Source organism: Leuciscus leuciscus (assembly GCF_965113295.1).
Source record: "Leuciscus leuciscus genome assembly, chromosome: 2".
NCBI lineage: Eukaryota > Metazoa > Chordata > Actinopteri > Cypriniformes > Leuciscidae > Leuciscus > Leuciscus leuciscus.
This window is the reverse complement of record NC_138726.1, coordinates 18,904,043-18,930,981: the sequence shown is the minus strand read 5'-3', so window position 1 is coordinate 18,930,981 and position 26,939 is coordinate 18,904,043. Positions and strand designations below refer to the sequence as shown.

Here is a 26,939-nt window from a genome sequence, read left to right as displayed (position 1 = left end):
CTACTTTCTTTCATTTCTTAGAAAATAATTATTTAAATTCTAAATCTATTTCACAATATTACAGTTTCTGCTGTATTTTGGATCAAATAAATGCAGCCTTGGTGAGCAGAAGTGACTTCTTTTAAAAACCTTAATAAACTTACCGATCTAAAACTTTTGAACAGTAGGCCAACTGTATATATTTCAAATATCAAAAATCTTGTTTCTCACATTTCTCATTTCGTATAGGCTATGTTTGCTATAAATTGTTGTTGTACCATTTAAAGTGTTGGCTATTTGACAAGATTGTGTTGTGCGTGTCCATGGCTCAGGGCACTTAATTTCCAATTCATGTTATGTGAAATTCTGTTGGAGCCAAATAAAATATCTTTTCTCCAAGTGTTTGGTCACTTAATCTACATTTAGATAGGAGCGAACGGTCCACTTTTGCAATAGTGATTGAACTGATAGGCCCCCCCCACCCCCCCACCCTCCTCCCCCTCCTCCTCTCTCCCTCCCTCTCTCTCCCTCCCTCTCTCTTTCTCTGTCTCTCTCTCTCACACACACACACACACACACACGTACATCAATGGAGTTGACAGTGCTGTACTCATTGTACCTCCAGCAGCAGTCACACGAGTTTGTGAGCTCCTAAGCACAGAAATGGCAACGACAACTTTCGATAAGCAGAAGACTATCGATCTCCGACGGAAACATGTAGGGTAAGGAGACATTACTGCAGTTATAACGCACGAACTAATATCTATCAGAAGTATTATGACACCTGTGACCTGTTTTGTTATTAGTTATTATTGTTTGTATTATTGTTATTTATTATACATTATTAGCCTATGACCCTAAAAGAAAAGCGTACGTGGCACAGAGGATGTCGTTTTCTACACTGAGAAATAAAACAACATCAAAAGACTTATGAGATGAGTTTGAGGCAGTGAATGGAAAGTAAGGAAACTTGGTTTCATAAGTGCACGTTTAAGTCTGGATCAAGTCTATAACGGTACCTGTCATGATAAAAAGAGGATTTGACAAAGTTTAATGTTTCATCAAAAATATTTTTTTCACAGAATGCGTCTCAAGACATAAGCACGCTAATAATTCAAATGTTTTATGGCTTCAAATTCTTTAACTTCATGATTAAAGGGTTAGTTCACCCAAAAATGAAAATTCTGTCAGTAATTACTCACCCTCATGTTGTTCCAACCCCGTAAGACCTAAGTTCATCTTCAGAACACAAATTAAGATATTTTTGATGAAATCTGACTGCTGGCTCACTCCTCCATAGGCTTCTATAGACGTTATGTGACTACAGTGGCCAAGTGACTACAGTGGCTCAATCTTAAGTTTATAAAGCGACGAGAATACTTTTTGTGCGAAAAAAAATAAAAATAAAATAACAACGTTATTCCACTATTCATTTCCTCTTCTCTGGGCCTCGAGTTTTTTTACGTAGTGTAATAGCGTAGCGCGTCTGTGTTGCACATAGATATCATATAATAAAGGCTAGATGTCTTACGGCGGAGTCACTTCCGGCATCACTGGGGGCCATCTTACCACAGGGAAGCTGTGAATTAAGGTGAGTGATCAGCACGCACACAAATCCTCTTATCTCGCTGAAATCTTGACGGTTTCTTACAAACGTTATTAACGTGGCTATAATTCTTTCATATGGAAGTCCATTGTTATAATTATTCATATGTATGCAGTGTCATAACTACATCTCTGACGTTTATAACAAACCAAACCGTTTGAAAATTGGTTGAAAATTGAGCAAGTTATGGTTATTTAAAAGTACATGCACCATGTTACAAGTGAGCGAGCACCCTGTGGTAAGATGGCCACCGTGTGCGGACGTCGACCTCCATTGGCCAGCAGCGCGCACAAGACATCTAGCCTTTATTATATGATATCTATGGTGTTGCACGTCACCACGCATCACCACATGACCAGCGTCGGCCAATAGTGAGCCTACGTGGTGACGTGCAACACAGACGCGCTGCGCTTAAACACTACGTGAAAAAACTCGAGGCCCAGAGAAAAGTAAATGAATAGTGGAATAAAGTCGTTATTTTTGTTTGTTTTTGCGCACAAAAAGTATTCTCGTCGCTTTATAAACTTAAGATTGAGCCACTGTAGTCACTTGGACTATATTAACGATGTCTTTAATGCATTTTCTGGGCCAGCAAGTTGTAACGTCTATAGAAGCCTATGGAGGAGTGAGCCAGCTGTCAGATTTCATCATAAATATCTTAATTTGTGTTCCGAAGATGAACGAAGGTCTTACGGGGTTGGAACAACATGAGGGTGAGTAATTACTGACAGAATTTTCATTTTTGGGTGAACTAACCCTTTAAAGCGTCAGTTGATCCAAGTCTTTTATTTCTGTCTTTTCCCTCCATATAGTCCATCCTGCAAAGTGTTCTTCAGTCATGATCCTATCAAGATTGTGCGAGCAAGGGGCCAGTACATGTACAACGAAAAAGATGAGAAATACCTGGATTGCATAAACAACGTAGCACATGGTAGGACTATGTAATTGTAAAGGGAAATTGCAGTTGTAGTAAATTTGATTTTGTATAGAAGATTTGTGGAATATATCCTCACATAAACACATCAACATAAAACTGTAAACATAAAATCAGATCTACAAAAGACTCTCAGTAGAATAGAAATGATGCACCGGGGTTTGAATCAAACACTTGTGAACTGTGGACCTGAAGCAAAGCAACTTTTAAAGGCACACTATGCAAGATTTGTAGCTTAATATAACAGCTTCGAAATCATTTTGATGGTAAACGAACTCATAGTAGGGCGAATCATCCCGATAGCAAAGCGGGGGGGAACAGCAATGCAAGTTTGAAAGGTGGCGCCCCGACAAATCTCGCGAGAATCACGACTTGCTTTACGGCACGACGTCACATACATCAACAACATATGAAGAAAGCCTCTATGGAAGACACTTGCACGCATTTCTGACGTGAATCATGGCAGAGTCGACGAAGAAAGTGTGGTCTGAAGAGTGCAGAGACGGCTCTGTGTGAGTGGTATTTACGACAGTAACATTAAATACAAGTACTCCGCAGTGACTCTAGGGGTCGCTGTTTGAGAAAAACGTAAACTGCGTAGTGTGCCTTTAAAAATGTAAATGTTTAAAAGATCCCTAAACAGAGCAACTGGTCAAACCTGAAAACCTTATTGTACCTACAGGCAAATTCCTTAGATGTAGGCTGTCAGTCAATGTATGATCTTCAGTCAATGTGTATATCAGGGTTGTGAAAGTGCAGCTGCTATTGAAGTTTTGCTCATTTAAAAGTCAAAGCACCTTACCAGACATTTACTCTAGCAAAAGAAAACAAGTACGTATGTAACCATAATTAATTGTACTTTAGCTTTTCAAAAAAAAAAAAAGTAAATCTTTTGATTAGTTTTAAAAATAAACAGATGGAATACGGAGATGTGAAGTTTCATGCAGTTTTTAAAGCAAATTGATTCATTACAATTTTCTCAATGTCCTGACTATGTAAGGCTCCAGAAACAATTATTGTAAAACCTGAAGCCAATAACAGCAAACCTCTTACATTTAACATGGTACTAAAATAACATACATAATTGCTCTGGTAGAAACATTGTACACAAGTTTTGAGATATACTACCATCTCAATAAATTGTGGATATCTATTGGTATCATAGACATTTCATTTATCATTATTTAAACACAAACTTGATATAAGTAGAAATAGAACCAACAAAAACTCTTATTAGAGAAGTGGTTATAGGAAAACAGTAGCTGAAAAAAAATGGTCAGATGCACCCTTACAAAATGTTGCAAAGGCGGGTTCAGTTGCTACAGGGTAAGTTTCAGATTAGTTTGAGCAAACAGGTTTTTTTTTTCCGTTTTTAAAAAAAATTTTTTTATCACCATGCAACTTATGCTACAGGGCTAACCAGCTCCTGAGCAGAATTTATTCTGGGTTAGAGATAAACCTGAACTGGACAAATCAGCTGGGAGCAAAGTGACATATATCTGGTGCTATAAAGCCACACTCCCCCTGTATCTCTTGCTTCAAATGAAAGCAGTTCAAAGTGAAAGTTTCTAATGTAATTGTAATTTGTATATTAAACAGCTTGATATGTTAATTAGGAATGCCTGTGAACTTTAACTGTCAAAAACAAACTACAAAACAACATAAACACGGTAACTATTGATAAAGCATGGCTGACAAATTCGCCCTACAGTAATTACATAACTGGAATTCCTTCATTTAGAGAGCCCTATACGTCAAAAATAACATTTTGCACATTTAGAACATTTTTGCATTTTGTTTTACAGACAATATTGGAAATGTTGTACTTATAATGTCTAAATGAGATTGTAAGTGAAATTGAGAGAAAGAGTGCCATTTTGTTTCTTTTGAAATGCAGAAGTTAAAATTTTCTGTTTCAATACTAACTTGAGTAAAGTACCAATTTCCCGATATAATATTTGATTATACTATGTTGAAGTACACTTCATTGTACCAAAATGAAGTACAATAACTCAAGTACCCTTGCCGTTATTTGAGTGAGCGTTTTTTCAGTGTCATTGCTGCTTTGATGATGGAACAAAGATTCCCATGCATGATGCAAGACATTGTCTGAAGATAAATTAAAAGAAAAATGTTTTATTTATCGTTATCATTTATTTCACTTTAATCAACATGCATTTTCAGAGCCATTGAAACAAACCTGATTTCCTGATTCAAAATTTAATCTTCCTAACAAAAAAAGTAGTTCATTCAAGTGTTCTATTAGTATACTTCTTTTAAACTAAAAATAAGAAAGTATACTTTCAGTCTACTATTTATGAACTTCTTGAACTTCTCAGAAATATACTTAAAATTACTTTTAAGTATACTTCACTTATATTGACAGAAAAGTCTAAGTATATTTGGCCTTACTTGTACTCAATCTTTTGATCAAGATATAATGAAGTATTCTAAGTATACTTGGCTTGTAGTTGTGTTCGCTCTTTTGATTAAGTAGCAAATTAAATTCTTTTTTCCACATAGATTTACATTCTGTCTTATAAACTTACTTGTTCAAGTTTATAACAAGTCAGCTTTGGGGTACAAAGTTACAAAAAAAAATATAAACAGTAAACTATAAGTATGATGTAAGTTCACTTAAAGAAAACTTAAAAGCAAACTTGCAGTATAAAACTACTAAACTAGCAGTTTACAGAGAGTATACTCCAAAGTGTACTTTCATAAACTAAATAATGTGTTTTAAGTATTTAACTAGTAAACTATCAGTATACCTACAAGTTCACTTGTATAGTTGCAGTACAAGCGAAAAACGTAGATAAACTTGTGTACTCAAAGTTTACTACTATCACACTTAAATTATATTTAAAAGTATACTTTTAACACTAAAACGTAGTATTGAAATAGTACACTTAAAGTATACTACTAGTACATTAATATTATTATACTTACTACATAAAGTATCCTAAAAAATCATTTTATTTTACAGTGTCATTGTTACCATACGTTACATGTAGTTACTATAGTAATAACTATAAATTATGCATAATTACATGCAACTAACCCTGAACCAAACCCTAACCCTACCCTAACCCTATAGTAAGTACATGTAGTTACTTATAATTACTCAGTACTTAAATGTTTAATTACACTGTAACAACATCTTAAAATAAAGTGTAACCAAATACTTGAACTTTGTTAAAGTACACTTAATAAAATGTACTTGAAGTATACTTTTTTTTTTAAGGGCTCACTCATAAAAAGTATTTTAAATGATCTGATTTAATACAGTACCATTATGACATGAATATATCTTCCTGAATGCAATTATCTGTTCTAATACATTCATCCCTGTAGTAATTATTCAACTGATGTTTCTGTGTTGTTCTCAAGTGGGTCATTGCCACCCAGATGTGGTTGAGGCAGGAACAAAGCAAATGGAGCTTCTCAACACCAACTCTCGCTTCCTACATGACAATCTGGTCCTGTATGCTCAGCGTCTCCAAGCCACCCTTCCTGAAAAGCTCTCTGTGTGCTACTTTGTCAACTCAGGGTAGGTCTGTGAGCTCAGACAGTCTGTTCTCAGAGTTTAGCCTACATGCACATTGAGTTTTCTGCTTGCTTCAAAACACTCCCAGTTTGAAACAGGTTTTACAGACAAGTCTTTAATAATACTTACACATGCATGATATTTTGACTGACCAACCAGACTGTACTCTTATAAAAATTGTTATGAGAGCACAAATATTCACACCTAGCCAGTGGATCATTTGCATATTAACCACTAACACATATGGTTACTGGCTGAGAGCCAATCACCAATGGTGTAATCAGGATTGTACCGGGGTACTGTGGGTGAAAGTTTTGTAATGACTGTGGGGAGGGCTCTAACTACAGGTTATCAAACATGCAGTTTTCTGCTGGTGAGAAAGTTTCATCACAGGATTTCATTACATCACGCAGCAGCATTTACCGAGCTTCATCTGCACTTAAGCAAAAGTATTCTAGCAAATTGCTACATTCATGGCTCTTTGTTGGATGGCTAGGTAGCAATTTTTTTTTTTTCAGTGTTGAAAGCAGCAGCTTGATAATAAAGTCAGTATGGTGCATGGAGGCTCAAACCCATAATCAACTTTTCTGTTTTTGACATTTAGGTCCGAGGCAAATGATCTGGCCCTGAGGTTGGCCTGGCAGTATACCGGCGGCAAAGACATCATCACACTGGAGAAGTAAGTCAACAGCACACTGGCTGTGTCTCCTCTTCCTCTGCACTGGGATCTAAACAGTAACCAAGTTCTTAGAAGCGTGAAGCTCATAGCTTAAATATTAACTTTATCTTAAGTCTTGTATCTGGACATACTGTAGAGAACATTCACATTGCTTTGCCTATGGATATACATAGTCATCATCTGCCTTGGTATTCAAAACCAATGCTGTACAAAAAGAAAGAATCACCTCGTCTTCAGGTTTATTTGAATGAAGGCCATATCCATTCAGAAATATAGCATGTGATTTTTTTTGCTGCGTTGGTTTGTTTCTGGGCCACTTTTCACTCACATAAGCAAAATAATAATTAAAAGATAAGATATCTCAAGCCCTCTCAAACATTGTGGAACTTTGTTATGTTGATTATTGTGAGTTTTTCATTCAGTGTGTTTCTCCTGCAGTGCCTATCATGGTCATGTGTCATCGCTCATTGATATCAGTCCATATAAGTTTCATCAGATGACTGGTGCAGAGACGAGCCAACATGTGCATGTGGTGAGTGTTGCAACATGAGACGTTTGACATATTGGATTTGACATCAGGTCACATGCACATAGTGCTCAGACACTATACTTGAAGTAAAGAAAATTCAGAGAAGTCCAAACTAATAATGTGCAGCCAAACTTCTAATGTCTCTCTCTATTTTTCTAATACATTTACTATATATTTATATATATATATATATATATATATATATATATGTATATGTATATATATATATATATATATATATATATATATATATATATATATATATATATATATATATATATGTGTGTATATATATATATATATGTGTGTATATATATATATATATATATATATATATATATATATATATATATATATATATATATATATATTATACACACTGCTTATGTTTTTGGGATCTAATAATTTGCATTAAATATTCAATTCATACATACAATTACTTGAATACACTTCTTATAAGATGAGTATGTATTTCTGAATTAATGTTTTATATATATATATACTGTATATATATATATATATATATATATATATATATATATATATATAATTTGTGGACAATTTATATCAAATTGATATAGCCTAACTGATTTTATGTCCACAAATGAAAATAATAATAAATTAAAAAAACCTAAAGAATAAAATTCTTAAAAGAAAACCTTGTGTAGTTTGGCATAATCCTTTATAATTTTTCCTTAGACAAATATTGTCTCTGTTAGTCACACCATATTAATCGTATTTGGTGGACAAGAGTTTTTCACGTTAATAAACAAAGTAATGTGGTGCAAACTACATGCAGAACAAAAACATAAAATAGGAAATGGCATCATAGAGCAGCCCCCCTCATGACTGTGTCAAGTTAAATACATTTCTTAAAATATCAGATAGTTTCAACATACACAACTGCCAAATTTCGGTGGATGATTGTGTGGTACGTGTGTGTGAACTAGCCTCTCAGTCATCACCTTATTATAAGGAACTCTTGACGTGGTGATCAGCCAGTATCATATTACGTGCTAGGGAGCCACATCAGGATACGTAACAACAGCATGTATTTTTTATGGAAAGTCTCTTTAAAGATGCATCGTCTTTTTTTTCAGGCCTCTAATGCTGACATTATGCTGCATGCTTAATGTGGAGTACAGTAAATCCAGGGAGCTTGTGACTTGAATGTAGTCCTTGCTATGGCATTGAAATACCTTTCTACAAATAGTGATAAGACAACTCATCACATTATTTTGTTTATAGCCAGCATGTTGTTGAAAGGATTAAGCTCAGGTTCATCTTACTGCCCTGTCCTTACACTACCTTAACTGTGAATTTGATACAGAGTACAACTTTTTTTTTTTTTTTACATTGAGAAAATTATTTGTGAAATTCTTTATCTTATCCCAACTTAATATGATTAGATTAGAAATAGTAAACTTTTAGACAGAAGTGTAAACATGCATTGCTGTGTTAGAGCATTTAGTCTGACATAGTAACATTGGCTCAACCAATGGCTTGAGTTTTAGGCAGGACTGCCTTTTGGAGGATTGATAAAATAAAAAAATAAAAAAAGGACATTATGTTTGCAGTTCAATTAAAAAACAAAACAAGAAATCTGCACACCAAACACATTCAAAGTCCAAGATCCTTTGAGGAAAATGTTTTACTGAAGATTCTACTATGAAGTGACAACAAAACACAAAAGTGCACTAACTAAAAAGTGACTGAGCACCAAAAGAAAAAACAAATGTTTCAGTCCATTTTGGAATATCTTCAGTGCTTAAGTCAAGTCAAGTCAAGTCAAGTCAAGTCAAGTCAAGTCAAGTCAAGTCAAGTCAAGTCAAGTCATCTTCATTTATATAGCGCTTTTAACAATGTAGATGGTTCCAAAGTGGCTTTACAGTGATAATAGGAAATTAAAGTAACAGAGATTGTTTTGGCTTTATAGCAGCTAGAATAAAGTTATTGTCCAGCTAAAGTTAGTTTTGATTGATTCACTTCCGTCACAACGATCATTAGTTATTAACTTAAGGGTTAATAGGGGTTAACACTATACCGTTTTAACAGAAAACTCTTAAGTTCTCTCTGTACAAAATAATGAAATGAAAATAAAAATAAAAACGCGAACCTGTGAGAACGCTGATGGCGTGCACATGCGTATTACGAGTTCAGTCTATAGGTATGCGCGTTTGAATATATGTGCGCAGGCGTGTAGTCCTTCCCTATAAACCAACCCTCAACAAACTACTTGTCTGGCCTTAAAATTTATAATACAGAATTTTTATCGCTTCCGCTTAGTCACGCGAACCGGAATTATTCCGACAACGCTTTATCTGTAGAGAGGTAAAGGTAGGGGAGGGAGGCCTTCACAGGGGAGAGACTAGTTGACACTTCAGGACTGCGTTGTCGTCGCGTCCAGGCGCAGGTCCTGCATCAGATCTGGAAACGGCCTGGATCGGGCGGACTGCGGTAAACCTCGGGATAAACAGAGAGACTAATATTAGCGTAGACGCCATTCTTCTTATGATGTAACGAGTACATCAGAATTTATGGGAAGTGTTCCCGGTTCCGGCTGACCTAATCTATGCAGCCTAACATTGAATTATAGAAGTCTATAATGTGTTATGTGTATGCTAGGTCAAAGAGATGTGTTTTTAGTCTAGCTTTGAACTGACAGTGTGTGTCTGCTTCCCAGACAATGTTAGGAAGACTGTTCCAAAGTTTTGGTGCTAAATAGGAAAAGGATCTACCGCCAGCAGTCGATTTTGACTCGATCAGTCGATCAACTGGCCAGAATTTTGAGATTGCAATAGACATGAAGGACTATAATGCGTTAAGAGCTCGCTCAAGTACTGCGGAGCTAAACCATTTAGTGCTTTGTAAGTAATCAGCAATATTTTAAAATGTATACAATGTTTAATAGGGAGCCAATGCAGTGTTGACAGAACGGGGCTAATATGGTCATACTTCCTGGTTCTGGTAAGAACTCGAGCTGCTGATGTCTCGAGCCTTGATGTCATGAACGCATGAACTAATTGTTCCGCATTTGTCAATGAGAGCATATGATGTAATTTAGATATATTTTTAAGATGGAAAAATGCGGTTTTAAAGATACTAGACACGTGACTTTCAAATGAAAGATTGGTATCAAAGAGCACACCCAGGTTCCAAACCGACAACGAGGACTTGACAGAGCAGCCATCAAGTGTTAGACAGTATTCTAGGTTATTACGTGAGGACGTTTTTTGTCCAATAATTAGAAACTCTGTTTTTTCAGAATTAAGTAGTAGGAAATTACTAGTCATCCAATTTTTTATATCAGCTATGCATTCCATTAATTTTGTGAATTGGTAAGTTTCGTCAGGGCGTGAAGAAATATAGAGCTGAGTATCATCAGCATAACAGTGAATCTTTATAACATAAATCAACTGGATTTATACATTGTTCAAGACACTAATTGGAGACACCAAATAAGTAACACAATTGGTAAAATGCTGGTTAATTGATTATACAATGAATGGATAATTGATGTAAATCCCACACACATGGCTGGAGTAATCCTTCACACACGCTCCAGCAACAAACAACAAAAGTTGCACCGTATGCGTACGTATTTGCATGGACATAACAGTCTTTAATGGTTCGTCCTCTAGAATGAACAAAAAGCGTTAAATCAGTAAATAAATTCTTACCAGCACTATCAACTGATAGCACATGCAATTAAAAAAAATACTACTTGAAACTCTCTGCACTGAAGGGTCAAAAGAGAGTTTCGAGTAGTCATTCAATGCTGGTAAGAATTTTTTCACTGATTTTTTTTGTTTACTAGTCACTGTTTACTAACCATTAGAGACAGTGTCCATACTGGCCGTAGTGCAATTACGGAGGGACAGATTAAGACTTGTAAGCCTGGAAGAACTGTAAGGCAGATGCCAGAAAGTCTGGACTTGGAAACGACTACTCGAGGAAACAACAGACTCTCCTGAGAATTAACATTTGAACACTTTCTTGCATAAGTAACAACGCCATTCGAGACGCACCACACAGAGCAGTTCACACCTCACCCTTACAGTCTCCTCATCACCCATCCCTTCTCTCTTAATGTCAAGTCAAGTCAAGTTTATTTGTATAGCGCTTTTCACAATACAGATTGCATCAAAGCAGCTTCACAGTATTAAATTAAAATAATACAACAAAGTTTGTTTCAAGAGGAATTTATTGATTGATAAAATTAAATTAAATATCCCCAAAATATCCCCAACTGAGCAAGCCAAAGGCAACAGTGGCAAGGAACCGAAAAACTCCATCAAGTGACCTAATGGTGTCCTAAAACTCCATCAGGTGCCTTAATGGAGAAAAAAAAAACCTTGGGAGAACCTAGGCTCAGTCGGGGGCCAGTTCTCCTCTGGCATTGGATAGAGGCCGGATTGTAGTTTGAACTGTAGGATTATATGAATGCCTGGCTGAAGAGATGCGACTTTAATCTAGTTTTAAACTGGGAGAGCGAGTCTGAGCAACGAACAGTATCAGGAAGACTATTCCAGAGTTTTGGAGCCAAATGTGAATGCTGGGATAACCTGAAATTTATCCAAAATTCTATATAATAATAATAATAATAATAATTTGTTACATTTATATAGTGCTTTTCTGGGTACTCAAAGCGCTTTACATATGGAAGGGGGATCTCCTCACCACCACCAATGTGCAGCATCCACCTGATGATGCGACGGCAGCCATATTGCGCCAGAACGCCCACCACACACCAGCTTATTAGTGGAGAGGAGACAGAGTGATGAAGCCAATAGGTATATATGGGGTATATATGGGGATGATTAGGATACCATGATGGAAAGAGGCCAATGGGCACATTTGGCCAGGATGCCGGGGTTATATGGTTTAAATTGAACAATTATCATACAACATTATAGATGTTTGGTATCATTTGAAATGTCTCAGTGCGACTGGTACAATGGTATCATCCCCACAGAAGTAAACCAAAAGCTAATAAGTGTACTTAGACTGTAAGACTAAAAGAAAATTTCCATTTAGGACAGCAAAATGTCGCTTGACCAACCTAAATAGGGTGAGTCTTACCTCTGTTTAATGTAATATTAGTCTAGCTAAGTGTACTTGGGAAACCATGGCATGACCAAACCAAAGCTACTACCAGAGAAGTAATTTTGGTCGGCTTATATCTGCAGTAGTGGTCATGGCCTCTGACTAGAGATAGTGTTATTTTAATTCATACAAAGTATCTTAGATAGAGTGAATGCGACCATCTAAGGTATTAGTCAATTACCTCTGTTTAGTGACCAAAAACTGACGAGTTTGTGATCGTGAGAGGACCTCAAAGCGACATAGATTCCTAATGAACGAGTAAAATATAAATTAAAGAGTTAAATAGAATAATCAAATGTCTGGCTAAACTATTATATAAATGACCAATAACCAATTGGCATTCCAACCTAGATTCGAGGTTGTGATAAAATGGAGTCAGATAAAAGTTCGAATTAAATTTCTTTGCCACGCTGAAAAGACAGTAACTCGCAGTAAACCTTCACCCACTTATTGGAAACTGTTGTTGGACCGATTGGGCAGGCCTTACAGACTCCTGAAGGTTCAATGGTTTTTTTCCCTTGTAGACATTGTTACTCTTTTAAAAATTCTAGGTTAATACCTTTGTCAGTTTTGCTAAAAAAAAAAAAAAAAAAAACACAATATAGGACTAGATGCGAAAGTTCGTCGAGACAAACTTTAAGTTGGCTTGAGAAAGTTTGGACCAGAAAGTTTTTTGCTAGGCGGTTGCTAGGATGTTATGGGTGGTCGCTATGGTGTTGCTAGGTGGTTGCTAGGGTATTCTGGTTGGTTGCTATGGTGTTGCTAAGCGGTTGCTAGGGTATTCTGGGTGGATGCTAGGTGGTTGCTATGGTGTTGCTAAGCGGTTGCTAATATATTTTGGGTGGTTGCTAGGGTGTTTCTAGGCGGTTGCTAGGCGGTTTGCTAGGCTGTTCTGGGTGGTTGCTATGGTGTTGCTAGGCGGTTGCTAAGGTATTCTGGGTGGTTGCTAGGGTGTTATGGGTGGTTGCTAGGCTGTTTTGGGTGGTTGCTAGGGTATTCTGGGTGGTTGCTAGGCGGTTGCTATGGTCTTTTGGGTGGTTGCTAGGGTGTTCTGGGCGGTTGCTAGGCGGTTGCTAGGATGTTATGGGTGGTTACTAGGGTGTTCTGGGTGGTTGCTAGGCGGTTGCTAGGGTATTTTGGGTGGTTGCTAGGGTGTTATGGGTGGTTGCTAGGGTGTTATGGATGGTTACTAGGGTGTTTTGGGTGGTTGCTAGGGTGTTGCTAGATGGTTGCTAGGGTGTTCTGGGTGGTTGCTATGGTGTTGCTAGGTGGTTGCTAAGGTATTCAGGGCGGTTGATATGGTGTTACTAGGTGGTTGGTAGTTGTCACAGATGGTTACTATCGAGTTTTTATAGAGTTCTTAGCATGATCTTGGCATGATTTAACACTTCACTAATCGCTATTAGCATGTAGCTATTCACTGCTAGCATGTGTAGCATGTTGGAAGTGCTGTTTGCTAGCATGAGTCAAAATAGCCAAACCTCATCTCTATACGATGTTCTGATACAGAGATATAGGTCTTGCTAAACGGTTGCTAGGGTACTCAAGTTTGGTTGCTAAGGTATTCTGGGTGGTTGCAAGGTGGTTGCTAGGATATTTTCAGTGGTTGCTATGGTCTTTTGGGTAGTTGCTAGGCGGTTGCTATGGTATTTTGGGTGGTTGCTAGGGTGTTCTGGGTGGTTGCTATGGTGTTGCTATAAGTGTACGAGTTTTTGAGTTTAGAGTTTATAAGTTTAAATGAGTTTAGAGTTCAGAGTTTATTCATTTATGAGTTTAAGAGTTCATAAGTCTATGAATTCATGAGTTTATTAGTTAATTAGTTATTCAATTTAAGTTAATTAGTGTATAAGTGTATGAGTTTAGAGTTTATTCGTTTAAATGAGTCTCATTGGCTAATATAGTATATAGATCGGCTGTTTGGTTTAGTCTTCAAGGTGTTTAGATTTGAATTTTTGTCGGTTGGAGAGTTTAAGTACAATATCAGTAATGCCTGGCTCACACTACAGGAGTTTTAGGCCGATTTATGCCCGATTTACCCCTCACGAGAATCTGAGAAAAAATCTTGTCGAGGACCTCGATCGGTTCCGATGTTCGGCGCAGATTATCTGGTAATGTGAGGCGTTCACAGATCGAATCTTGCCCCTCCCGATCTGCTCTCACACAAATCGGGCTCGCCCCGATCATATCAAACATGTTTGATATTTATCGGGATGAGCAAGATTGTGATTACGTCGAGTGCTGTCAAAAAGACAGCAGGGCTGTCGTGCTGAAGGAATTTCCCTTGAGATAATTTTGAATGACTCAACTCCATATGCGTTTTTATCTCCATTTATTTATTGCTAAATAAATAAGTCATTACGCTGTGGTCAGCAGGCACAAAGGCGAGTAACGTTACATGTTCAGTAATGAAACCGAAACTAAAAAGCGCGTTAAAACGAAATGGATTTCAAAATCAATGCATGATGCGTCACCGGATTTAATAATGCACATCTAGCTTGTTGCTTGCACACATATTATGTCGAAATAACGATAGTATATTATGTTAACATTATTAGCCTAATAATAATAAATCTTTAATCTATATTTGATTGAATGCTGAATGTTGTGCTTGGTCAATTTAATAAAATGAATACTTTAATTGTGACAATTAAAATGATTGAATATTAAATATTAAGTGGACAATTTTTGCAATATTTATATGCTATATATCTAGCACCCCCTCAGCACCTGCGTTAAAAAATATCTCGCACCGCCCCTGGCCCACGTATTTAAAAAATGGTCGGGTTTAAATCGGGCTCGGGCTCATAATCACAGTTATGTTAATGTTTTGTGTTGGGCCGGGCCCGGACACAAAGTGCATGGGCTCGGGTAGGGGTCGGGCTTGATTTGTTGGGCCCGATCTAAGCTCTTAACTCAAAGTACCGGTAGGTTCAAAGTCTCTGTGCGTGTGTATGTGCGTGCGTGCGTGTGTGTGTGTCTCATGGCAATGCATATCCCATATGTTTCCATGCTTTTCCACTTCAGATCTGCTGCGTGAGATCACGTGAGGCGCTTCTGGCACGATAATCTTAATAACATTTTGTAGTGTGTGGTGCACCGCGATTTTCAAACCTTGTAGTGTGAGCATGTTTAAGATTTGGGGGAAGAAAATTTGCAAAGATTCTCCTTAAGTGTGTGCTGCAACCAGATTTCAAAATCGGTTAGGATTTTAAAACTCCTGTAGTGTGAGCCAGGCATAAGTTGGCTCTCTCAAGCCAACTTAAAGGGATAGTTCACTTTGAAATTAATTTTTGGTATGTTTTAGCTTACCTCAAGGGCATCCAAGATGTAGGTGTCTTTTTTTCCGCAGTAGTTTCAATTTTTATATTTTTAGGTCAAACCGTTTTTGTCTGTCAGTCATAATGCAGGTCTATGGTCACGGTCTCAAAACACAAGCACAGAGTCCAAATTAAAACAATTCCCCGTCGTCCAAATTAAACAATTCCCCATCGTAAGTACACATTGATGGCCTAAGACACGAAACGAGCGGTTTGTGTGAGAAAACGAACAGTATTTATATCGTTTTTACCACTTATACGCAGCCATGTCGAAGTGATCTGATCTGACGTGTACGCAGACTGGTGCATAGATATATATAAGAGGTAAAAACGATATAAATACTGTTCGTTTTCTCACACAAACCGCTCGTTTCGTGTCTTAGGCCATCAATGTGTACTTACGATGGGGAATTGTTTAATTTGGACGACGGGGAATTGTTTTAATTTGGACTCTGTGCTTGTGTTTTGAGATAATGACCATAGACCTGCATTATATGACTGACAGACAAGAACGGTTTGACCTAAAAATATAAAAATTGAAACTACTGCGGAAAAAAAGACACCTACATCTTGGATGCCCTTGAGGTAAGCTAAAACATACCAAAAATTAATTTCAAAGTGAACTATCCCTTTAATACTCGTATTAATGAACATTTGTAGTTCTCTGTGTATGGGTGATTTTAAATCTCCAGGTGCTAGACATTTCAATGAAGAAAATCACCATGTCCATGTTCTATCTGTTTTTGTCATTGTTAATGTATCCCACAGATATTCTAACAATGAACAAAGTGTGAAAGTCGGTTTAAACTGAACGACCTTTTGGACTTAATGAGACTCTAAATCGTTCTAGCTTGAAGTCTTTCCCACCCCTCAGTTGTTTGTTGCTGGAGCATGTGTGAAGGATTACTCCAGCCATGTGTGTGGGATTTACATCAATTATCCGTTCAATGTACAATTAACCAGCATTCTACCAATTGTGTTAATTATTTGGTGCTTGCAATTAGTGCCTAGAACAATGTATAAATGCAGTGGATTTATGTTGTACAGATTTAAACAATGAAGATAGTCCAAGATTGGCTTAAACGTTTATTTTTTTTATTTTTGTGCCCAGTCACTTTTTGTAGTGCACGTTTGTTTTTTGTTGTTACTTCATATGGTATTTTCTGTAAAAATATTTTTCTCACTTTTACTTTTAATTTACCTGGTGTGGGGATTCTTACTTTTGTGTTTCATGTCATGTAAACTGAATCTACGCACCCAGAAAATACATTTAATATACAAATTGGCACAGGACTTTTTGCAATTAAATTTATAAATGATACCAAATAAAAATAATTTTAAATGATACCAGTAATAATAAATAAATAAATTACATAAAAACTTGTATTTAAAATTGCCAGCACAGTGAAGAGATTTATTTCTGCACTGTAAACTTTGACTTACTATTCATAAATATGATAATTCCTTAGGCTCTCAGTCCAGACATTTATAGAGGCAAATACCGTGAGGACCACCCGGACCCTGCCACTGCCTACGCTGAAAATGTCAAAGACGTAATCGAACAGGCCCATGAAAAGGGACATAAGGTGAGTGAATGTCCATCAAAGTTATTTAACATCCACATAAATCAGCATTATTCACTGAATGGACCCTTAATCTTTATTCCATTACTGCATACCTTACTTTTTAAAATTACAATTTATAATTTGCAGTGATAATTGTGTGGATTACTTTACGAATATAGTCAATTGACATCTCTCTGTCTTAAGGCTGCTTATTAAAAAAAGATAACTCATACCACCATACCTCCCCTGTTATCTGATTAAATATTTTTTATTTGTCTTCCAAAATTTTATGTTTAAATATGCAACACATTTCCAGTACAGAAATCTGAACATTGGATAAAGCCTGGCTCATAATTGTTTCATTTGGTTGACATATTAGAGTCAATAGTTTTTATCGAGGGGATTTTGGATATTTATTTGTATCACTCCATAAATCAGAAAATACTATCAACAGCCAGAAGAAAAATAAAATGTTTTTGGGAATAAAATGTTGTATAAAACCAGGCAAATAATATATGAGCAAACTTCAGAATATAGATAAGAATAAAACTGTAAAGTTTGGTACATGTAAATAGTTCTGAAGTAGAGATTTCGTGCTCAGTGCATGAGAAACAACTCATTTTGAGGAACGGCCTTTAATATGTACTGTAAAATACATGCAATAAGAGCAATAAATTCAATACAGTTACACTTTATTTTAAGGTGTCAGTATTTCAGTGTAATACTTGCATGTGTATTTTGAATGTTACCTTTCCTCTAGTCTGAAACAACACGTTATGAAAAGCCAAATATCCCAAAATCTCAAAATTGACCAGTGCACGAATATTTTTTTGCTTTTAGTGTCTTGCCTTAAATTCGTTGACATGATCTTTTCGGTCAGTGATTTCCTGTGATCTTTTAAATTCTCCATCAATGACTGAATTCCTCCTTATCCTTTCCTTTTCCCTCCCCACATTCCCTCTGCTCTCCACCTGTTGTTGTTTTCCCTCTCTCCAGGTTGAGCAAAGACGGGAATTATTCTTGCCTCCTCGATGCCTAAAGGCTCAATGATTTGCAGAAATGCATGTGCATCTTCAAAAAGCCCCTTAACCTTCTGTTGCAGGAGTATAAGGGGTCATTACACAGTCCCATTTCTGAAGTGAGAACTGACGTGAATCTGTGAGGATCAGTGAATGAATTGCCCAAACATCATGTGTCAAAATGGCATGAAGTTCTCGTATGTGCCCGTTTTCCTCCTGAGTTTCTTTGTGTATTTTCTGTGCTTTCTTCGGCTCTGATCATGGCAGTGGCTGTTATAGTCATCTCAAGCAGCTTGTAAAAAGTTTGCTTCCATCAGTAGGACCTTGCACGTATTTCCACTAGGGTACAAGGGACTCATGTGATCTTTTCCTGTGTAGATTGCCGCTTTTATCGCTGAGTCACTGCAGAGTTGCGGAGGGCAGGTCATTCCTCCGGTGGGCTACTTCCAGAAAGTGGCACAGTATGTACTATCAAGTGCTTAACTGGCTCTGAATGAAGCATTTTAGTTACATGATTGCAGTTCTTCTGTGACACAAAAGTGACACATTTAATCTATAGGGTATAGGCTAATACTATTTGCATTCCTCTTTTCTAAGCTTACTTAAAGGTTCTGCCAATTGTGGCTGCAAATTCATCACATATTCATTTTAAATTTTCTTGTTTAATTTGAGGTTTTAATACCTAAATTTGACGTTACTTTAAATTTTGACTGGTGCAGGGTTTTATTTTTGTTTTTAATTGCTTTTTAATTACCACAAATATTACAGTATATAGTCTGTATATATAATTTGGGGCTAATAAAATGATAATGTTTTATGCTGTGCCCATTTATGAATCACTTTGTATCCAAGTGTGCATTTGTCTTATAATGCATGTATCATATGAAATACGTGTTTCTGAATATAAATATGCATGCATATACATTCCAATTTGTGTGTACCACAACTCTTGCTTTATCACAGGCATGTGAGAAATGCAGGAGGCATTTTCATTGCTGATGAGGTCCAGGTGGGCTTTGGCAGGGTGGGCACCCACTTTTGGGCCTTCCAGCTACAGGGAGAAGATTTTGTACCAGATATTGTTACAATGGGCAAACCTATTGGAAATGGTCATCCAATGTCATGTGTGATTACCACTAGAGAGGTTGCCGAAAGCTTCATGTCATCTGGAATGGAGTACTTCAACACAGTGAGGACAAAAATAAAACATATTTTGACAATGGCTGGCATGAAATAATACAGATTAAGTCTGAAACAACATTTGAAAATAAAACTATTTGCGTTGTTCACAGGGCCCTCATTTATAACATACACTCTAAGTAAAATCTGTACATACGTATGTGTATGCTAAAATCCACACCACCGTTCATGTTTATAAAAACGGTCTTTGAACGCCATGTCAGGGTATAAGCAGACGTGCACTTTTCCGGAATAGGCTACTACAGGTATTTGGAAATCAACATTCTCAAGTAAATGATTTGAATGTTGACTGGTGCTCTTTTATATGTTAATGATATTAATTAGGCGGCATTTACAAGGCAGAGTTATGAAATCATTTAGCTGCGCACAATTTCAAGATCATTTGCGATTTACGAATTTCACATCTGCAAGAGAGGTGTACGCACATTTGAGAAATTATTCTAAGACTTCTATGCAACATTTTATAAATGAGGCCCCAGATGTGTGAGCAACAGATATAGGGCCTAGAGCAAAAATTCTTATGAAACACAAAAGGCTGAAAAATGTTCGTCTTGGTGTCCTCTAGTTTGGCGGTAACCCAGTATCATGTGCTATTGGATTGGCGGTGCTAGATGTAATTGAGAAGGAAGATCTCCAAGGCAATGCCCTGCATGTCGGAGGTTACCTGACTCAACTTTTGGATGATCTGAAGAAAAGACACCCCTTAGTGGGTGACGTGAGGTTGGTTAACTCCCTCCTAACTTCTAAAAATTATAAAATCAGGAATTGATGGACATGATCAGATCCATAATGCCATCATTTCTTTAATACCGACAAACTCTGCAGTGTGAATAAAGGTATAGTGTGAGTAATAATGTGCCACAGTGGAACCTTGACTATGTTTGCATAAGATTATTGAAGTTACATGGCCTCTTTATGTTGCAAGTCTTTTGTAAATCATTTCCCTGGGGTTGTTTGTGAAGGTGGTACACTTGTAATAGTGCTGACGGAAGTATGTCTGGAACACACATTTCCAGGAAGTTTAAAGTTGCAGGTCAAACATTTTGTTTTTTTAGGGGCCGTGGCCTGTTTGTTGGATTGGAGCTGGTAAGAAACCGGGATAAGAGAACACCTGCCACAGCTGAAGCTCAGGATGTTATTTACAGGTGAGAATGAGTCATGTAAATTAAAAAGTAAAATCATGCATAAGATGCATAGCCTAGCCACATAACTTGGCACATTAAAGGAAGGGTAGGCAATTTCAGAGAGGCTAGCAATAGCAAGCTAGCTTTGAAAGCATAAGATCCCACTCTCCCTTCAAATTCACTCCTCCTTCAAAACATATGATCATGCACAGCCAGAGCAGAGTCTGTAAAGCGTCACGAGAGACAGCGTTAAATTACCATGTCTCTAACAACATAACTTAAAGGGACATTGTGTAGGAATTTCTCCCATCTAGTGGTGAAATTGTATTTTGCATTCAAACGAATAATGCTCTCCAGCGCCTCACTTTTTCAAATGCGCGTTGCATCTACGGTAGCCGTTATGTACCTAAAAGCTATGACAGGATGTCTTATAATAGCACTTCGAGTTTTTCTTCGGGTGAACATGTTTGTTATTTAAAACAAACTGAAACTTGAAACAACGAAAAAAAGAATGTTACAGTATGAACTACTGACTGTCAAAAACATTAACTATGGTTATTAGTAGTAATGCCTTCTTTACTCGTTATATTTTTTGAAGTATGTGCATTGTTAGATATCATCATCATCAGAGCCTTCTCTAACGTTACTTTACTCAATAGCTGCTATTCATCAAAGAGCCTGTTTAACTTTTAACTATAAATGTTCGACTGTCTATATAATAAAGTACACAACCAAGCAATGAAAAAAAAGCTTGTAATTAAGACTGTAACATTGACTTACCTGTCGAGAAGAAAGCAGGCAACTTCAGCGTCTCTTTTGAAAGCTTTCTCCTGCATTAGCTATCCTGACAGTAACCCTTGTTTTTGTAATCTCCGGTCACGTTTCCTTTTACGGTCTATTTTGGACTTTTTCGACGACAAGGACTCCTTATCCTGTGACTCAGCATATGTATGAATGAACGGTGTATAAATAACCGTGCAGTGCAGCCTTTTAAACTTGCCGGTGCAGTGACAAGCGCCTCTCACTGCTCTGCGCCTCCGCTTCTGCTGGTTTCAGTCACGTGACGCTGGCTCTGAACGAAACGCGTTGTGGAAACGCGTTGGCCTAGTACTTTTTGTCCCTCTCTGCTATTATAGTTTTTCAAGATGGCGGAACTACATGGAAGCCTCCGTGGACTTACCCGTCCCATGTATATAAAGATAATAAATTCTTCGTTTACGAGGATTATTCTGAACATTGGCATAGGTATTTGTACACCATTGAGGGCATATTTATGAATAAAAATATAGATTTTAGATAATAAAATACCTAAAAAGCTACACATTGTCCCTTTAACAATTACAATGAACATAAAAAACTTAGAGAGCTCTGACTTGTACCACCCGACTACTGCATTCATTTTGGCGTTGGTAGTGTTGCCATTGAACTGTTTTTCTGAGTAGGAATTATGCGTTTCTGAGTCGAATGTCACGGGTCGCCATCTCTTCATTACGGTAGTTAGGACATGGCATGAAGACAGCATAAGCTCGTTGTTTTGGTTCAGGAGAAACGGTAAAAGATGGCTTCTGTTTGTGGCGCTTGGTGACTGTCTGTCTACAGCTCTGCATAGCCTCATGGAACGCGCTGATGACATGTGATGTTTGCGTATGGAAATACAAAGGTCGACAGGCAGGTAGGGAAAAATTTGACGAAATTTTTTTGGTCCCAAGACTTCCACAGATGATATATATCTTTTAATATTTAAACCACTTCTATTATTGCTTTCTATCAGGATGTGAAGAGTGTTTCAACCATAACTATTTATGAAAAACATTGCCTACCCTACCTTTCAAATATAATTAAATAATATAAATATAGAACTACACAGAAAGGGGGCGAATAAGAATGGACCTTCAAATTTATATATATATATATATATATATATATATATATATATTATTATTTTATTGTATTTTTTTATATATTGTTTTCAAGACTAAAAGAGCAGCGGATTCTGCTCAGTGCTGATGGCCCACACCGCAATGTTCTTAAGTTCAAGCCTCCTATGTGCTTTACTAGAGAAGATGCTGAACTTGCTGTGGGGAAGATTGACCAAATTCTGACAGGTACTTTTAGTAACACAAAACCTGGATTAATGAATTTTGGTTCATATGCCTCATGGTAATTTGTGCTTTATTCTTTTGTTTTAGACTTAGAAAGGGCTTTGGGCCTTCACATGCATGAAGCAGTAATCTCTGAGAATGACCACAGTAAGCGAAAGGTAAACTTGCAGGTTATGTTATAAACTACTTAACGTAGAATCAAAAGGGAATCAAACAACCAAGATCTTCTATTCTTTGCCTTTTTGTCCCAAGGAACTCAGTGATGAAAATGGCCTGGTTCATGCTTCAAATGGCAGCAGCCACAAGCACGCCAGCACAATACCTCACAGCAAAAAAAACAACAAGAGACTAAGAACCTAATGAAACATCAGGGGAAACAACTGCTTTAAATTACTTTTTAATTATGTCTGTAACATTTTCCATGTTTTAATGGATCTACAATTACACTGTATGAACATTAAATTGCCATATATTTTAGTGGTGCCATTCAGAACTGTAAAATATTACCTCTCAGTGAAATAAAACTATCCAATACGCTAATGATGTTGGTCTTAGCTTTCACTCACAGAAAGCTATAAAGGACTAAAAAGGAACAAAAGAGTGATAAGATGCTAATAAATCATTGTATACATGGCATTATGGTTTTCTGTGTTGTGACCAGTGACACCTGCTGGAGCTGGTTAGTTTTGTGGGAGAGACTATAGATAATAGTTTAAATGCATCTATACCAAATTAGGCACTGCTTTGTTTTACAACAGCCTGTTCAACTGTACGCAAACCTGAACAAATGCGCACTTCAGCAGGTTCTGCTGATGTCTGCCACAGTAAAACAGCTGGAGAATCACTCCTGTCGAATAGTAATGGAGTGGAAAACACCCTCTAGATAAAAGGCAACATGGAGGGGGGAAAAAATGATGTAGAATGAAAGATTTTTTTCGAATATTTAAAATGGCATCTAGAAAAATAATCATCAGTTTATTGTTAGGTATCTCATAAAAAATTAATCATTTCCATTTCAATATATATATTTTTTTTTTTTACAAAAATACAGAGACCCAGATAACATTGTTTCAAAGTACAATTCTGTCTTCAATCAGGATGCTTGCAACCAAAGTGCTGCAGTGGTGACATATTTTTCTAGGCCCACCCAGAAGTTAGCATCACACTGGTTCCCTTGACAAAAACCCAATAGGTTTTTTCAATTGGCATTGAATTATTGCAAAAAAATAAGAAAATAAAAGAGGCTGTGAAAGCGGGCTAGTGAGTAGATGAGTTTACCTGTTCGCCATGATGATTTTTAATGGCCCTGACAACCTCTGTACTCCCCCTTTTGCCCATTGTTAGCAACCTGCCTTTTAAGACAAGTAAAAACTCTAATAATAATAATAATAATCACAATGGGGTATTAATTATGTATTTCATGTTGTAGAATAAAACGTGAAAATATCTTGAGCTTGTGTTATCCACAGACCTTTTTTCAGGCATTTAACCAAAAACATTGACTTCAGAATGATGAAACCGGTAGTGCTAAAATGCTAACTCATTTCTGGGTTTTGGCCTACAAAAATATGTCATCCATGCAGCACTGTTTATTCCAGTTCAGTCTATTCTATTAATGGTGTTTTATGTACAGATCCAGGAATGATCTCAACCTTTGTATACTCCTTTTACAAAAAATTGTGTACTTCTCAGTTTTCTCAAGAAAAATGTGATGATTTTCTTTTGAGTCTTCATGGTAAGGTTTCAGGTATTAATGAGGATTTTAAGCAACTTTGTGATTCTGATATCTCTATTGTTGAAATCATATTGTTGAAGATGCACTGAAATCTATGAAGCAAGGAAAATCTCCAGGTACTGACGGTCTATCCACTGAATTTTATTTACATTTTTGGGATGTCTTAATGCAACCTAGTTTGTTTTAGAAAAGTATTAGAAAAGGAGAGATGACTTCCACAATGAAACAAGGTCTTATTACTCTGATTCCCAAAACCGATAAAGACCCACTTTTAGTGGTACTTTTAAGACCAATATCGCTGTTAAATGTTGATTATAAATCACTTGCCTTAATATTTGCAGTTCGTTTAAAATCAGGCCTTAATGGTATAGCCTAATTGGCGAAATACAACATGGATTTATGAAAAATGGACATAGCTCCAATATAAGATTATTTCTGGATCTCACTGATTATTCAAAGAATATTGATTCAGATGCTGTTATAATGTTTTTGGATTTTTATAAAGCATTTGACTCTTTAGAACACCATTTTTTGCTTAAATATCTCAGTGTTTTTGGTTTTGCATGTACTTTAATCAACATGGTGAGAATGCTTTATATGACATTAATTTCTCAGTTTTGGTTGGCTTTCAAACTAAACGCTTTGATTGTGATGGGGGAATGGGGCAACCTCTGCGCACTCCTCTATTTCTTTTTCTTCTAGCTGTTTGAATTATCAATTAATATTTAATAAAATCCCAGTTTAAAAGGTATCTCTATATTTGGTAAAGAATTTAAAATATCTCAACTGGCCGATATTTCTTAAAGACCAAAGTCAAATTCGCACTATTATTAAATCTTTCCCTGAAGCCTCAGGTTTATATTTAAATTCATCAAAGTGCGAACTTTTTTGTCTTTATGATACTCAACAACCACTGATACACCATATACCCGAGGATTTTCCTTAAGATAGATTGCTCCGCCAACAACTTAATTTTTCATCTAAAATAATGAAAACTAGAACAATCTTTAATTGTTGGCTACAACGAGACCTGTCAATCTATGGTAGAGATCTTATATCCAAATAGAGGGTTTGTCTGTTGTGTTTATCCCTCTCTATCCTAGAATGACAATTGTGATGATATTGACAAAATGTTATTGAAGTTTATTTGGAAGAACAGATCTCACAAAGTTAGGAAATCTGTTTTGACTAATAGACGTTCTGAGGGTGGACTGAAAGTTTAAAATTTTAAGGAATTAATCAGCTCTTTTAAAATTAGTAGGTTAAAAAAATGTCTTTGTAGTAATGACTCAATTTGGTACTATATCCCCTATACCATATTTCGTAGATTAGGTGGCTTAGAATTTCTTTTAAAATGTAATTTCACCCCTTCTAAATTACCGATTTCTCTCTTAATTTCACCAACAAGTTTTACTTGATTGGAATGTGTGCTACATGCAAAACTTTTCTCCTCACAAAGAAATTCTGTGGATTAATTTGAACATTTTAATCTGAATTATTTGATTTTTTTAAACAATTGGTATGATCAAGGTATTTTTTTTTTTTTTCGGATTTATTTAAAAATGATGGCAGTATACTGGAGTATGAACAATTTATAACTTTGTATAATTTTCCTCTGCCTGCTAGGACTTCAATTCTGTCATCAAAGCTTTGTCTCAAGTTATGTGCACTTATTTAAAACACATTTGCTTTAATGAGAGAAAAAACAATTATTGTCCAAACTTTTATTGGATTTTGTTTTCTTGATAAAAAATGTAATCGTAAACATAGTAAGCTATTGTAACATGGTTATTCCCTGAAAAAATGTTCTATGTCCAATAAAATAAGAGAAAACACTTCAAGATTCTACATAATGTCTATCCAACCAACTCCCAGATTTCTACTTTTGTTAATCTTTCTAACATATGTGTATTTTGCAAAGTTGAGGAAGAAACTTTGTTTCATTTATTCTACCATTGCAATCAGGTTAAATCTCTTTGGGAGAACTTAAGTTGTTATCTTTCTCCTTTTATAAAATGTGATTTAAAGTTTTAATTGAAAGATATATATCTTTATTTTTCAAGGAGACTATGCTATTACTCTTGTTGTTAATTTCTGTGTGTTGCATTGTACATTTTTTATTCACAAAAACAAATTTCTCAATACATTGCCTAGATTTGAAGTCTTTATCGCTGAGATCTCCCTTATTGTAAAATCTCTTAAGAAACTTGTTCTTATTGTTATCAATGAGTTTAAGAATTATGATACTATTTTTCTTACTGGTTGAGGTGTAATTGTTTTTTTCTCTCTCTTTCCTTTTCATTTTATGTTAGTGTAGTCAAAATGCAGTGCTGTTTCTTTTCTTGCAATAAAAAAAAAGAAAGTTCAGTCTATTCAGTGCTGCTCTCTAGTGTTTGAAAATTATCAAAACATCTAAGGTGACAATATAAGTAAATCTATTAAATAAATAAAATAAAATAAAAACTTTAAAAGAGCCTTCCATTTTAAATAATCTTTT

General features: G+C 36.2%; 1 protein-coding gene across 1 annotated transcript; it reads left to right on the top strand.

The window, feature by feature from the left end:
- Positions 1-548: 548 nt before the first annotated feature.
- etnppl (ethanolamine-phosphate phospho-lyase) lies at positions 549-26,283 on the top strand. The gene is made up of 13 exons (XM_082152499.1): positions 549-701; positions 2,398-2,516; positions 5,910-6,069; positions 6,671-6,745; positions 7,184-7,277; positions 17,167-17,283; positions 18,660-18,742; positions 19,245-19,470; positions 20,047-20,201; positions 20,537-20,626; positions 22,580-22,710; positions 22,795-22,865; positions 22,960-26,283. Exons 1-13 carry the CDS (start codon positions 643-645, stop codon positions 23,065-23,067), a joined length of 1,488 nt encoding a protein of 495 aa, XP_082008625.1. The 5' UTR covers positions 549-642; the 3' UTR covers positions 23,068-26,283.
- The last annotated feature ends 656 nt before the right edge of the window (positions 26,284-26,939 follow it).